The 15,547-nt window shown below is 40.3% G+C and overlaps 1 protein-coding gene across 1 annotated transcript in view; it reads left to right on the top strand.

Annotated features, from left to right (window-relative positions):
• Window positions 1-15,039, top strand: part of KCNK2 (potassium two pore domain channel subfamily K member 2) — a 122,193-nt gene extending 107,154 nt beyond the window's left edge. Inside the window, exon 7 of the mRNA XM_042926029.1 lies at window positions 14,187-15,039. Coding sequence (XP_042781963.1) covers window positions 14,187-14,504 — 318 coding nt within the window. The 3' untranslated portion in view covers window positions 14,505-15,039. The remainder of the gene's footprint in view (window positions 1-14,186) is intronic.
• The last annotated feature ends 508 nt before the right edge of the window (window positions 15,040-15,547 follow it).

Here is a 15,547-nt window from a genome sequence, read left to right as displayed (position 1 = left end):
GATTCCCTTCCCCAGTAAAAAATGCATAAATCGAGGTGCCTGGGTTACTCAGTTGGTTAAGCGTCCAACTTGGGCTTAGGTCATAGTCTCTCAGTTTGTGAGTTCGAGCCCCGTGTCAGGCTCTGTGCTGACAGCTCAGAGCCTGGAGCCTGCTTCAGATTCTGTGTGTGTTTCTCTCTCTGCCTCTCCCCTGCTTGTGCTCTCTCTCTCAAATATAAACTTGTGTTTTTTTTAATGCACAAATCCTCATAGTGTATGTATAGTTGCAAGAGTTCCATGCAGTCCCCGAAGCTCATGGTTGGGTAACACGTCCTAAATCAATCATGTTAAAAGTACCAAAATATTTACATTCTTTTCATAAAACTCTGGGATAGAGGAATAGGGAAAGGTGATGTGGAGAATAAATAAGTGAGCCACAACTTGTGTCTTTGGAGGAGGAGAAGGGTGTGGGTGGGAGGAGAAAACCTTTGCCCATTGCTGGCCAACACCATGGTTGCAAAGCATTAGTTCAGAGCAGTAGTCCTCACACTTTGTGTGTGTGAACTCCCTGAGAGGATTTTGAAAAGTGAGGTCTGTCCGTGCATATTTTTACATTAAAATCTAAAATTCTTCATTTTGCGTTGAATAATTTTAAAGGATATAATTGTCAGTGAACTTAAACACTGACTTTCAACTACAACTATGATATATTTTTTAAAGTACACCAGTGAAATATAAATATCACAGTAATTGATACCCAGTATAAATCTAAATCGCACATGAACAAGCTCTTCTCACTCCACCCTCACTCCACACAATTTTGATTGTCCCGTTTTTCGGACGTTAACCGAGATCACAGAAAGCAGTGTCTGCCATGCTTCTCCACTATATAATTTATTCCTTTCCCTGTGTAATTAATACATATGGGGAAGTACTTTGAGATTTTATGGTTGTCCCTTTCATCCTCAAACTCTTCTTTATGTATGTATCTATGTTTCTATGTGTTTAATGTGAAGCTGCTGTAATCCATGAGCTATCACCTGTTACAAACATCATGGATTTTGACCCCCAAGTAGTCCCAGACTTGGCCAGCAGTAGCCCCTGCAAGCTGTCTTCTGTGTCTTTGGGTGAATCCCCGTTATCCTTTGAGTAATTCTTTACTTTCTGGCACAATAATACGTCCTAGAGTCGGCTTAGAATTTCTCTGCCATGGGGGCGCCTGGGTGGCTCAGTCGGTTAAAGCGGCCGACTTCGGCCCAGGTCACGATCTCGCGGTCCGTGAGTTCGAGCCCCGCGTCGGGCTCTGTGCTGACAGCTCAGAGCCTGGAGCCTGTTTCAGATTCTGTGTCTCCCCCCCTGTTCATGCTCTGTCTCTCTCTGTCTCAAAAATAAATAAACGTTAAAAAAAAAATTTTTTTTTAATAAAAAAAAAAAAATTTCTCTGCCATGGCCTCAGAATCATTCATTTCTCCAAGGAACCATGGTTTCTTTTAGTGGGTAATAACATTTAGAAATAGAGATTTGGATGCTTTTAATGGCGTTGTTACTGTTTCCAGGCACTCTGAATAGACAGAGCTAAAGAAGACATTATATATTCATGCATACACATATTTTAGCTTTTTTAAATTTTTTAATGTTTACTTTTGAGAGAGAGACAGAGACAGAGCATGAGTGGGGGAGGGGCAGAGAGAGAGGGAGACACAGAATCTGAAGCAGGCTCCAGTCTCCAAGCTGTCAGCACAGAGCCTGATGCAAGGCTTGAACTCACAAACTGTGAGATCGTGACCTGAGCCGAAGTCGGACGCTTAACTGACTGAGCCACCAAGGTGCCCCTCTATCTATTCTATATCTATCTGTGCATCTTGAAAACCATGAGGATGTTAATTGGACTATGGTGATCATTTTGCAATATATACAAATATCGAATCATTACATTGTACACCCGAAATTAATATAACCATATGTCAGTTATACCTAAATTAAAAATAATTGCAGAAAAAAATGACACCCCCAGTTCCAATCTGACATAAGAGGTCGTTCTAATTTTCTGCTTTGTTATATTTGTAATTCCTTTCTCTACAGTGAAATCCTCACCTCTTCATTATTCTGTCTGCTGTCCCACCCCCAACCCTTCAGGAGTGCCCTCCCCACCCTGCTTGGTCTCCAGCACTATGTTCTGGGCCTCCCTTGTGTGGGTTGTGCCCTCCATCCCTCTTTGGCTCTGACACCCCATATCTGGCTGCCACCCTTGTGCAGGTGCTCCCTTCATGCCGATCTAACTCTGACATGCTACTCAGGCGCTGTGGCTCCCTTCCCCAACGCCACCACCCTGCCGACTCCCTAGTCTGCTTCCCCTAATTCCTGTAGGGCTGAGCTGCTTAAGAAGGGAAGCCACCAGGGTGGCTCAGTGGGTTAAGCGTCTGACCTTGGCTCAGGTCATGATCTCGTGGTTTGGGAGTTCAAGCCCCATGCTGACAGCTCAGAGCCTGGAGCCTGTATTGGATTCTGTGTCTTCTCTCTCTGCCCCTCTCCCACTCTCTCTGTCTCTCTCTCAAAGATAAATAAACATTAAATTTTTTAAAAATAATAATCAGGAAAACAAAAGATGAAAGGAAGCAAAAGCATCTTTTTAGTGGACAGGTCTTGTATTTCTATATGAACATAAAATGCCCTTTTGTTATAAGGAAGCTACTCTCAAATCCAGGTTTCTTGAAAGAGTTTTGAAAACCTCAGTCAATGCTTTTATTTTATTAAGTATGTAATGAGTTGATTTTGTGGTGAATGCTTATAAAGTTTCATCACCCTTTCATTCAGTTTTCACTTTTGACTGGTTATTTTTCACACAGCGAGATACCTTTAAGAAAACAACAAATACAGGATTCCCCACCATCACCCCCACCCTATCACAGAGTTTCTACATTGTAGTGACAGACAAATATCTAGCTAATTGAGTCGTATGTGATATTTTGGAAAAAAGTACATAAATTATTTTATATTGTTTCATGAATTTTAATATCCATATCTTGGGGCACCTGGGTGGCTCAGTCGGTTAAGCAGCCGACTTCGGCTCAGGTCACGATCTCGCGGTCCGTGAGTTCGAGCCCCGCGTCGGGCTCTGTGCTGACCGCTCAGAGCCTGGAGCCTGTTTCAGATTCTGTGTCTCCCTCTCTCTCTCTGACCCTCCCCCATTCATGCTCTGTCTCTGTCTCAAAAATAAATAAACGTTAATATCCCTATCTTTACAGTATAATAAAACGTTCTGTAGGTTGGATGAGCTCCATAATACAGACTGTTAAAGTAACTACAGTAGCAGGGGCTCATGGGTGGCTCAGTTTGTTAAGCCTCACTCTTGATTTCCACTCAGGTCATGATCTCACAGTTTCAAAAGTTTGAGCCCCGCATGGGCTCTGCGCTGATGGCTGGCATGGAGCCTGCTTGAGATCTTCCCTCTCTCTCTCTGCTCCTCACCCCCTCGCGTTCTGACTCTCCAAAAATAAATAAACTTAAAAAAAAAAAGTTAACTCCAGTACCAGACCAGAGGGGAGAATTTTAAGAATGTTCAGTGATACACTGCCAGTATGTCACAACAATTAAGAAGTTGAGTCTAGTCTACAAGTGACTTTGTAGATTTTGCAGCCCCACCTTATTAAAACAGTTAACATTATATTTAATACTTGCAAATATTTTACAAGAAAGATATTTAAAATCATAATATTAATATTAGTGTTATTATTTTTCTTGACATTGTTTTATTAAAACTATTGTACTTAATCCTTACACAATTATGTTAATCTGTGTGGTATTAAGAATTGGAGAAGGGCACCTGGGTGGCTCAGTCGGTTAAGCATCCAACTTAGGCTCAGGTCATGATCTCACGGTTCGTGGGTTCAAGCCCCGCGTCGGGCTCTGTGCTGACAGCTCAGAGCCTGGAGCCTGCCTCGGATTCTGTGTCTCCCTCTCTCTCTGCCCTTCTGCCACTCATTCTTTCTTTCTCTCTCCCTTTCTCTCTCTCTCAAAAATAAACATTAAATTTTTTAAAAAAAAAGAACTGGTGAAATTGCTAACTAAAAAAAGCAGTTTATATTAAAGAGGCATTATGAATATTACATATACTTTACTGAAAACCAGAGAAAAACATCATGTGCCATTCCGTGAAGATAACGTGACACTTAGTAATCCTTTCAGTTGTGTTTGTTTGTTTTACCCTGGTTGGTAAAGAGACTACTTTGGTCTTTTTAACAGTGCAGTTCAACAATACGATGAAATGTCAATACTCCAGAAAATGAATTAATAATAATTGTCAAGAATTACAGGCTAGGCAACCTCTGAAATTGGAATGCAAAGTAGTCTTTAAATTTTTTTCACAAATTTAACCAGAAGAAAGTTTTCAACTCAGCTACTTGCTTTTAGTTTTTAATTTTCCTCATGTCTTTAAGATATATTGTTTGAACACTGAGAAAAAGAAATTAACATCCCACTGTCAAAGAGCAGGAAAATGCATTGGAGAAAGACAAGAAAAACCTCTTTAGTCTTATTCCTGGTGAAGACGACAAAATGGCCATTAAATCCTAAATGCTCAACTTGGCTTTAGATTCTTTGGAAGCCATCCTTCAGGGAGAAAGGTCCCTGGCCATGTTACCCTACCATGTCAAAGCAGTACAACTGAATATTAGCCATTAAAAAGAATGAAATCTTGCCACTTGCAACAACGTGATGGAGCGAGAGTATTACGCTAAGTGAAATAAGTCAGTCAGAGAAAGAGAAATACCATATGATTTCACTCATGTGGAATTTAAGGAACAAAACCAATGAACAAGGGAAAAAGAAAAGAGACAGGGAGAGACAAACCAGGAAACAGACTTAACTATAGAGAACAAACTGATGGTTCCCGGAGGCGGGGCGGGGGGGGGGGGTGTGAAATAGGTGATGGGGATGAAGGAGGGCACTTGTGATGAGCACTGGGTGTTGTTTGGAGGTGTAGAATCACTATATTGTACACCTAAACGAACACTACACTCTATGTGGATTAACTGAAACTTAAGCAAAAACTTTTAAAAAATCAATGGTTAGATCTGCACATTAAAAAATGTTGGGGGTTTTTAGTTTATTTTGAGAGAGTGTGAGAGCAGGAGGGACAGAGACACAGGGAGAAAGAGAAAATCCCAAGCAGCCTCCGCACCTTCAGAGCCTGATATGAGACTCAGTCTTACAAACTATGAGATCATGGCCTGAGCTGAAACCAAAAGTGGGACGCTTCACTGACGGAGCCACCCAGGCGCCCCTAAAAAATGTTTTTTTTTAAGAAAAGTTGAAGTTCTTCCAAGTATTATCCAGTAGTTGAGTTGGCTTTTGTTAATTGGAAAAAAACTTACAAAAACCTTACAGAGTTTCAGATAGAAATTCCTCATCTAGTTATGACTCTACAAAAGGGACTGGCTTACCTATAATGAGTGATTATTATTCATAGTTAATTGAGCACACATGGAAAGAAAAAACCAATTAGAATAGAAAATAGAGATAAGGTAGGGTAAGGTCTGTAGGGAGAAACTGACTAGCAAAGATTGTAGAACTGCAAAAATTGGCCTTGTTCATGCACTGAGAATGGAAGGGAGTCATTCGAGGGAAATGACTGGTGGAAAGCGATGTGAAGGAAAGGAAATTAGAATTGCTACCTTAACACAGAGGACTAGTGGAGCCACTGTTGCCGACTTTCCAAATTGTACCACAGATCTCCACTCGAGAGCAGCTGCCTGCAAGTAATTGGGGAAAAAATGTCGCTGAGATATTCAATCTTTGGAAATGGACAATTTAGAACCTGAGCAGCTTTTTATTACTATTAATGATCTGAAAACCAAAAACTCTATAAAGAATGCTGTAGAATTTCAAAGCTAATGGGTCGGTGGGAAAGTAGGATAGTTATGATTCTAGGTGAAAAGCTAAAGCAGAGAACGCTAGGTTTTCCAGCTTAATGGAAATGTATGGAAGGGCTAAAGACTCGTTCGGTCAAAGTGAAATAGAGAGTTAAGGTAAATAAATAATTCAGGTTAGAATTATTCTAACCATTCTAAATTGGAGGGATTTCACAAGTTCATTTGATAAATTAAGCAGCAGATTAAAATGAAATAAGATTTAACCCCATGGTGATTGTTGAATTTTATAAAAAAAAAAACAACAACACAGGACTCATGAACAACATGGTTTAAAATTATAGAGCCCCCTGTGCTGACAGCACAGAGCCTGCATGGGTTTCTCTCTCTTCCTCTCTCTGCCCCTCCCCCCTTCTCAAAATAAATAAACATTTTTAAAAAATAAAATTGTAGAACCCCTTGCATATTAGTTAATATTCAACAGCAATTTTTCAGGGAACCCCAGCCGATGAAGAGACAGTGACTTTTGCCTTGTTGAGAGGACACCTGCACCCTGAAATCTATTCTCTTATCAAAAGTCAGGCTAGGATTGTGTCTTCCTGTCACAGAAGCATGGCTCAGACACAGAGCAGAAGGGAAAAGAAAGTATAAGGCATTACTGGTCCTCACGAATCAGCTTTACTCTCTTGGAAAAATAAAAAAAAATAAAATAAAAAAAACATGTAGCTGGTATTTTGCAGAGTTGCTTGAAGGAAAATAACCTTAGAAATGCAGTTGATAAAGACCAAACATTTAAAAGACCTGAAATTAAAAAAAAAAAAATTTCAAACTTAGAACACTGACCATTCTCTTTAGGTCATTACACTTTCTGTTACCAGGAAAGACTATTCTGGTGAAGACTGACCTGGGGTAGAGATAAGGAAACTTTCAGAAGTGAAATCACTAATAAATATGAAAGTCATCACACCTAGATGTAAAGTGTAATGGATTATACTTTAGTAAACAAGGTAAAGATTCAGAAGTAGTGATTCAAACATTCTCCGTCTTTTTAAGAATATTTTATTTTTTAATTTCTTTATTTGAGGTATAATTGACATACAACATGACATTACTTTCATGTATACTAAATAACGATTCAGTATTTGTATATATTGCAAAATGATCACCACCAGTCCATCACCATACATAGTTACAGAATTTTTTAATCTTATTGGTGAGAATTCTTAAGATCTACTCTCTTAGCAACTTTCAAATATGCAGTATGGTGTTATTAATTATAGTTGCCATGCTGTACATTATATCCCCATGACTTATTTATAACTGGAAGTTTGTACATTTTAACTCCTTGCACCCATTTTGCCCACCCTGCTATTCCTGCCTATGGCAACCACCAGTCTCTTCTGTTATCTGTGAGCTTGGTGTGTGTGTGTGTGTGTGTGTGTGTGTGTGTGTGTAAGATTCCACATGTGAATGAGATCATATGATTATATGATATTTGTCTTCCTCTGACTTATTTCACTTAGCATAATGCCTTCAAGTTCCATCTATGTTGTTGCAAATGGCAAGATCTCATTTTTTATGACTGAATATATTTATATATACACCACAGTTTCTTTATCCATTCATCCATCGATGGACACTTAGGTTGTTTCCATGTCTTGGCTCTTGCAAATAATACTGCAGTGAACATGAGGGTGCGTATATCTTTTTGAGCAAGTGGTTTCGTTTTCTTTGGATAAATGCTGAGAAGTGGAATTGCTGTATCATATGCTAGTTCTATTTTTAATTTTTTGAGGAACCCACATACTATTTTTCAGAGTGGCTGCAGCAATTTGCAGTCCCACCAACAGTGCACAAGGGTTGCCTTTTCTCCACATCCTGGCCAAAGCTTGTTACTTCTTATCTTTTTTATACTCGCTGTTCTAACAGGTGTGAGCAGATATCTCATGGTGGTTTTGAATTGCATTTCCCTGATGATGGGTGATGTTGAACACCTCATGTACGTGCTGGGGCTCTGTGTATCTTCTTTGGAAAAATGTCTATTCAGATCCTCTGCCTATTATTTTCATCAGATTGCTTGTTTTTTTGCTATTGAGTTGTAGGAGTTCTTTATATAGTTTGGATATCAACCTCTTATCAGATAATAGGATTGGCAAATATTTTCTCCCCTTCTGGAGGCTGCCTTTACATCTTACTGATTCTCAGGCATTTTTTTCTTTGTAACTTTAAAGATTCCTGCAAGGTATATTTTTTTCTTTGATGTCTGGCTGAGAAAAACTCCCAGTGGCAACTGCAATCCAATTCTGGTACATGTGTTGAGCAAATAAAAAGCATTCCATAGAGAACTCTGCCCTCACAAGCTTTTTTCAGGGCTGGGTATGCTAGACACTGAATCTACACAGGTAGCACTATAACATCAGTAAGGGGAGATTTAAAAGGAAAAAAAAAAAAACTACTCAAAAATTTCTGCAACTCAAGAAAGTCAGCAGTAAGCCCAGGATCTGTTTCATAATAAGCATTCAATATGGGACTGTTGAAATCTACAGTTGCCATTTTTACATACTGTTGTTTCTACTACCCTTGCCTATATACATTCATTATTCTACATAGTTGTAATCAAAATAGAGACATAATTTTACTTTCTTCATCACTTTACTCAACACAAGATAATAAGAGAAAATAGTTTCTCAAGCTGAGGACTTCTCATGAACACTGGCTTCTTAAATGACCTTTACTAATCTCAATATTATTGTGCAATTCAAAGTATAGTTCAGAGAATATCTCCATACGTATTTTTTCCCTTTGGCAAAAATTCTTGTCCAGGATAAATTTCTATGAATTGACTTTCATCAAAGGATATGAACATTTTAGTGATTAGTAAAATTGATTTATAAATTGCTTTCTCTTCAGGCTGTACCAACACACACTGATCTAGAACTTATGCAAATAGCAGCTTCATAGGCGAGTCCCTGAGAGTGTCTGTATTCAGGAAGAGGGCTGTGTCAGTCAGCAGCCACAGATTTCTCACTAGTCGGTCAGAAAGCATCCAGGAGTCTAGTTTGTTCAAATTACCATGTTGGGCACTTTTATGAGAAGAAGAAATAAATAGGATGCATAGTTTCTGTCATTAAGCTTACCATCTAGATTGAGAAAACTAAACTTTAAATTACTCTATTCGAAGCATTGCCCCAGAAGCTGCAATGTGAAGGGGGAAGAAAGGGTGAGCTTGGTAAGAAATTGGCCAGTGATCTTTACCCTCAAAGAATCTGCCATGTCGTTGGTTGATTTAGAGTCAATGGAGTGATAAATACTCCTTATGATTACAAATGAGCTTCCTGAGAACTTCATAAATTGCAAGTTTCTAAAGTAGTGAACTTTCATCTTTCTTAGGCCATCCTGTCAATCTTATGTGATTTAGGTAAATTGCCCTGAAAGAAGTTGAAATATGGCAAGTGCTTGGTTTTAAATTATGTTGCTACCATATCAAGGGCCTCCTTGGTATTATTTCAGATACTTTAGAGAACCTGAAGATTCTAGGGCTTGGAACCACTACTGAAGAGGCAAATACTGGACCTCTGTAATCATGAGATTTTGCTACCCTGAAAAGCTATTAGATGCTTAGCAAGTGTTCATAGTGGCAGACAAAGATATTGGTGATTCTTCTAAAATAAAAGCACTAACCCTTCTTTAACCTTAAATGTTATATACATAATGATGTTGCAGCCAGGCTCTGGGATAGCCTAGTCAGGTATTGTCACACAAAATGGTGAATTTTGATTTTTACTTAGATTTAAAGGGGATTTTATTTAAATGATGTTCTTCACTTTGAGAACCATTCTTAGAATGGTGAGGAGACTCTACAAAGTCTAAAAAGTTTGAGGACACATACTTTGAATGTTTACTATGAATAGACCTGGCTGTATCTTTCTCCTGAAAGGAACAGGATTATCCCATCAGAGTCAACCAGGAGGCACACTCTTCTTATTGGAGCTTGGTTTCCAAAACATGACTGGTCTGCCATTCATTCATTCATTTGTCCAACAAACACTTACTAAATCCCCACTATCTACACTCTTCTGTGTTCTGGGAAAGCTGAATAGGATACAGCAGACATATCTTTTCATCACCATGAAGCCAAGAGAACAATGAAACTAATAGTTGTAATACATTGTGATGAGAGTAATGCTAGGGAAGTACAGACTGCTGTAATGACCCTGATGTAGTCTGGGGGCGGGGCGGGGGAGGTCAGGGAATGGCTCCGGGAAGCAGTCTAGGGTGACTAGTTTAGGATGAGTAGGAAATGCACTAGGCACTAGAGAAGGACTTGGGAACACTACTCTGAACAGAGAGAATAATAACCAGTGAATGAATAAAGGCAAAAGAATGAGTGGTGTGTTTGAGGAAATAAATGTTCAAGATGGCCCCTAAGAATAGACTTTGAGAAGGATGATGGTTAGAATTGAGGCCGAAATAGGTAGACCCTAGAACATATGAGCCACTTGAAAGAGTTTGGACTTTCTCCTAAGTGAAGCAGGAATCAATTGAATGGTTTTATACAAGGGAAAGTACCTGATCAATTCGTGTTTATTAAAGGGAACTCACTGTAACTGCTGTGTGGATAATGCATTTGAGAGAGGTGGACGTAAGTCAGCAAGACTGGTTAGGAGGCTGCTGAAGCAATAAAGATGGGCCAAAACGGTAGACAGGACCGCAGTTTTGACAACAGGAATAGAGAGAAGTGAAAGGAATTGAGAGAAAAAGAGAGAAATTGGGAAGACTCAAGGCTGATTTGACATAAGATTGAGTGAGAGGAAGAACAAAGGATTATATTGAAGTTCAGCCTGGGAAATGCAGTGGTTAATGGTACTGTTCACTGTGATAAGCAATTAACTAAGAACAGGTTGGAGAAGTTAAATGATTTCATTTGGAGATAGGCTGAGTTTGAGATGCCAAGAAGTCATCTAAAGTGAAGGTTGTATGGATACAGAATTCAGTCAGGGATTAGACCTGGAAATAGGTATTTTGGTAGTCATCAGCAGGCAGATGGTAATTGAAACCATTGGAAAGAGACAATCATCCAGGGAAAATGAGAAGACTAGAACTCTGGGGAACAAAGATAGTCAAGGAAAAGGTAAAAGAAAGTGAGTCCCCAAGGTGATTGAGAAGAATTAGCCTACGTGGTAAAGCAACACCTTGAGAGGGTGCTGATTTGGAAACTAGGACCAAAGATTGATTGGAAGGGAGGCAGTAGTCAGCAAAACCCTTTGGTGAAGATCAGGCTGAGCAGGGACAAAGAACGGTCCACTGTAAATTTAGTGACAAGGGTAAGAGCAGTTCCCTTAGAGTTCAGAGGGCAAGTGACTGTAGCACTCCATTTTCTTCCTTTGCTTGTAAATCAGATCACATGGCCTGTGAGCACCGTGTACAAATCCGGGACACATGGAATCTGGGGGGAGACCTCTTCTCTGAGTCAAGTGCCTAAGCTGCAGGAACATTCACTGTGATCCTTTAGGAGCTATTTTTGCTCGTTTTGGGTCCTCTGCTTCGTTACTAAGTAGTGTAGACTGCTTAGTTTTAGGCAGATGAGATCCTATTTGATTAAGTGATTGAAAGATTTTTATAAAAATCCAATGAGACAAAAAATGTTTTAGTGCATAAGGATTCATTGTAATTCTCCAGAACACCACAAGCATTAACATTTCAATCAAGAAAAATTTTACTTATATAAATGTGACATTCTAATTTCTTTGGAAACAAAAGAGCACCTTTAGAGTTTCAATATACAGTTTCATCCTTATTAACAGAAACGGGACTATAGGATACTGTTATTTGATCAATAATGACTATATTGCTATAGACAATTCTGTAAGTTCAGGATATTTTTTTAAGAAACAGGAATAACTAATTATTTTGATGACCTTGGTTTGGTTTTTGAGGGACACTCTTTTATTTTTCTCTTTTTCTTCCTCCTTACTTTCAAGTTTTGAGTTTGAGTGGCTACATTCCTCAAGTCCAGTATCGTGAAGAATAATAGAAAAATCAGGGCACAGTAGAGAGGAAACAGATACCACTGTTGGTTTACATAAGTAGCCCTAGAGCGGGAACTGGAAAAACTTTTATTCTCCCAGTATCTTTAGGAAACCGTGACAGACTATCCTCACCCTAATATATAAACTGCCAATGGAATAGATTTCCATACGATGTGAATTTGCCTTATGCTCCTCCAAAAGACGTTTAGTCCTTAGAATTAATAAGATTTTACTGGCAGGGCACCTGGGTGGCTCAGTCAGTTAAGTGTCCAACTTCAGCTCAGGTCACGATCTAGTAGTTCAGGAGTTCAAGCCCCGCCTCGGGCTCTGTGCTGACAGCTCAGAGCCTGGAGCCTGCTTCGGATTCTGTGTCTCCTTCTCTCTCTGCCCCTCCCCCACTCACACTCTGTCTGTCTCTCAAAAATAAATAAACATTACAAAAATTAAAAAATATATATATTTTACTGGCAAGGCAGAATAATATGGTGGAGCTAGGCCTCCAAGTTTGAATTCTGGCTTCAGCACATATTTACTGTGTGTCTTAAGTGTTTTAACCTCTCTAGCCTCAGTTTCTTCTGTCAAATGGGGGAAAGAACCATCCTCAAGGTGATTAAGTTAGTTAACACTTTCGAAAGAGCACCATCCAGCACATAGTAGGCACTATACATATATACAGAATTTTACACAATCCCATGACATAGACCCGCGTTAATAGGGACAGTCCTTTTTATTATGAGTAAATGTTTATTGAGTTCTATACTGAATTCACCATTAGTTTTTAAAATATCATCCCAGTTGTAAAAATGAGCAGAACATAAACATAATCACTCTCTTGCCTTAGCCTTCCTTTGACTAATGAAATACATCACCCAGTGCATCTGACCAGGACGACGGTTCAGCAGTATCGTTTACATATGTCTTCAACATGTCCAAAGCGCCTCATGGCTTAAAGTTCCATGTAACCCAGGGTTAGGTAATCCGTTGCATTTCTGGGGAGACCTCCCAAGAGACCTCAGACCACATCTCCACTAGATGCTTAGAAACTATGAATTACATTCCAGGGAGAAATGTCCCATTTTTTCAATTCTGCATCACTTAGTCTGTTTCTGGTATTCTGCTTTAAGCTCTCAAAGTACCCCTGGCAAGCCATATCATCACCAGCCTCACTGCCATAGTTAGTAATTTTGTAGTCCTTTATATTTTAAGGAGACACACGCACATCACTTCTCTCTCCTATGAAACCATTATTACCCTTATTTTATAGATAAGGAACCTAAAGTTTAAAAAAGGTAAAAATCGCTTGCCTGTGGACACACAGAATGTGAGCGACAGAACAGGACCTGGAGGTGGTCATCCCCCTCCCCCTCTGTTTTTATCAGCTGATACAAACTGTGAGGCAGCACTAATGGATACTATTAGGACCAAATGACTAAAATTGGTTAAGTGGGGGAAAAAAGCCATTTGCAAAACAATGTGTTTCATGTAAGACCATTTCTGTAAAAACATTAATGACAATCAGAATGGGGGAGGAAGTACAGTCAGTATACAGAGAAGACGGTTGTGCCCTGAAGATGCCTGTCCTACCCCCGAGTAAGCGGTGGCTGGGATGGGTTGAGGAACTTCCCCAATTCCGCAAACGTTCATTCAGAAACTAGGCCTTGGACTTAGTCTCCAAATGGGCCTCAAAGTGGGCCTGCCGGCTCTCCTTCCTTTGCTTTCCCTGAAAGCAGAAACAAAATATTTTACTGCTCATTTAGTAAACAGAGAATTCCCAGATGACGCCAGTGTGGGGTTGGACACAAAGTTCTTGCACACACCACTTCCGCCCTCTCAAACCTGTGTTTGCATCCCGAGCAAACACAGCATCGCTGCCGGCACCAACCAGGTCACCGGGGTTCACATTCTGGGCTTTTACTCGGTCTTGCTGCTCCTACCGGTGTCTGACTGCCTTTTCTACGTTCAAATACTTCTGGAAATTACAGATGAAAAAATAACCCACAGCGTCTCAAAAAGTTAGAGACTGCCTTTTTACAGCTGCAGAAGCTTCAGTGACAGAGGCACATCTAGCACCTCTAATACAATTCGGTTTGGAAGGTTTAAGTTCACGGATTAATTTGTAGGGCCGTATCTATGTCAAAAGGAGCCTCACGCTGCACCGCGTGCGTAATTACACCAATCCTCAGACCTCCGGTATTTCGAAAGGCTCCGATCTCCTTTTTAAAACACAATAAAACGCTCGAGAGAGAAGGCACACAAAATGCTGACTGTCGTGTTGGTGTCTCTCTGTGTTTTCTCCGCGTGCGTGCTCCAGGTGGGAGAGTTCCGAGCCCACGCCGCTGAGTGGACGGCAAACGTCACCGCCGAGTTCAAGGAGACCAGGAGGCGCCTGAGCGTGGAGATCTACGACAAGTTCCAGCGCGCCACCTCCATTAAGCGGAAGCTGTCGGCGGAACTCGCCGGGAACCACAACCAAGAGCTGACCCCGTGCAGGAGGACCCTGTCCGTGAATCACCTGGCCAGCGAGAGGGACGTCCTGCCTCCCTTACTGAAGACTGAGAGTATCTATTTGAACGGATTGACGCCCCACTGTGCAGGCGAGGAGATTGCGGTGATCGAGAACATTAAATAGCCCTCTCTTTGAAGAGCCTTAGGCGTAGCCATAGGTGAGGACTTCTGTATGCTCTTTAATGACTGTTGCTGGTAGCATTTTTTAAATTGTGCATGAGCTCCAAAGGGGGAAACAAAATAGATAACACCCATCATGGTCATCAACCATCAAGAGAATTTGGAATCCTGAGCCAGCACTATCTTTTTGATGACGCTTGTTGAACGGTCCACGTTCTTAGACAAGTGGAATAAAACAAGCAATGTCTGATGCCTTTCTGTGCCCAGACTGTTTTCCTCCCTCTTTTCCTAATGTGCCATAAGGCCTCAGAATGAATTATAATTGTTTCTGGTAATAATGTAGCTTTGAGGGATCAGTCCTTAACTTTTCAGGGTCTACCTAACTGAGCCTAGATATGGACCATTTATGGATGACAACATTTCTTTTTGTAAATGGCAAGAGATTCTTATGCAGCCTTTTACCTAAGAAATTTTCTGTCAGTGCCTTATCTTACGAAGAAACAGAACCCCTCTAGCTAATGTATGGTTTCTCCTTCCCCGCCCTACCCCTAGGCTCACCTCTGCAGCCCTTTATCCCACAACTCCCGTTTGAATACCATACCTTGCTGGAAACAGTGTGTAAAATGAAGTGATGATGCCCGAAGAAGGAATAGATGCCACATTAGATGGACATTGAAGCAACACTCAGAAATTCTAGCGTTAAAGGCACTGCAAAGAAATGAGGTGCACAGATGGTCCCTCTGAGTATTTATTTGACTCAGGTACCAGTGGTACATACACACAGTGTAATTATTTCCAGGCCGGTAAAATTGGCGGCTCCAAAACAGTCCCTTTTTTCCTGGCAGTATTTGGAATTTATCATTTAATAACTACATTTTTTAAAGGTGGAAGAAAAAAAATATATATATATGATCTGATAGGAGAAAGCTGTCAGACATGGATAGTATTGGAGGTGATTTAAGACAATTGGTGTGAAAGAAGATAGCACGATAATGTGTTACGAGGCATTTGCTAATAAACATTATACTGCCAGCACCTATTTGCTTT

Source organism: Panthera leo, chromosome F3 (genome assembly GCF_018350215.1).
Source record: "Panthera leo isolate Ple1 chromosome F3, P.leo_Ple1_pat1.1, whole genome shotgun sequence".
Lineage (NCBI taxonomy): Eukaryota > Metazoa > Chordata > Mammalia > Carnivora > Felidae > Panthera > Panthera leo.
This window is presented reverse-complemented; position numbering and strand designations above follow the sequence as displayed.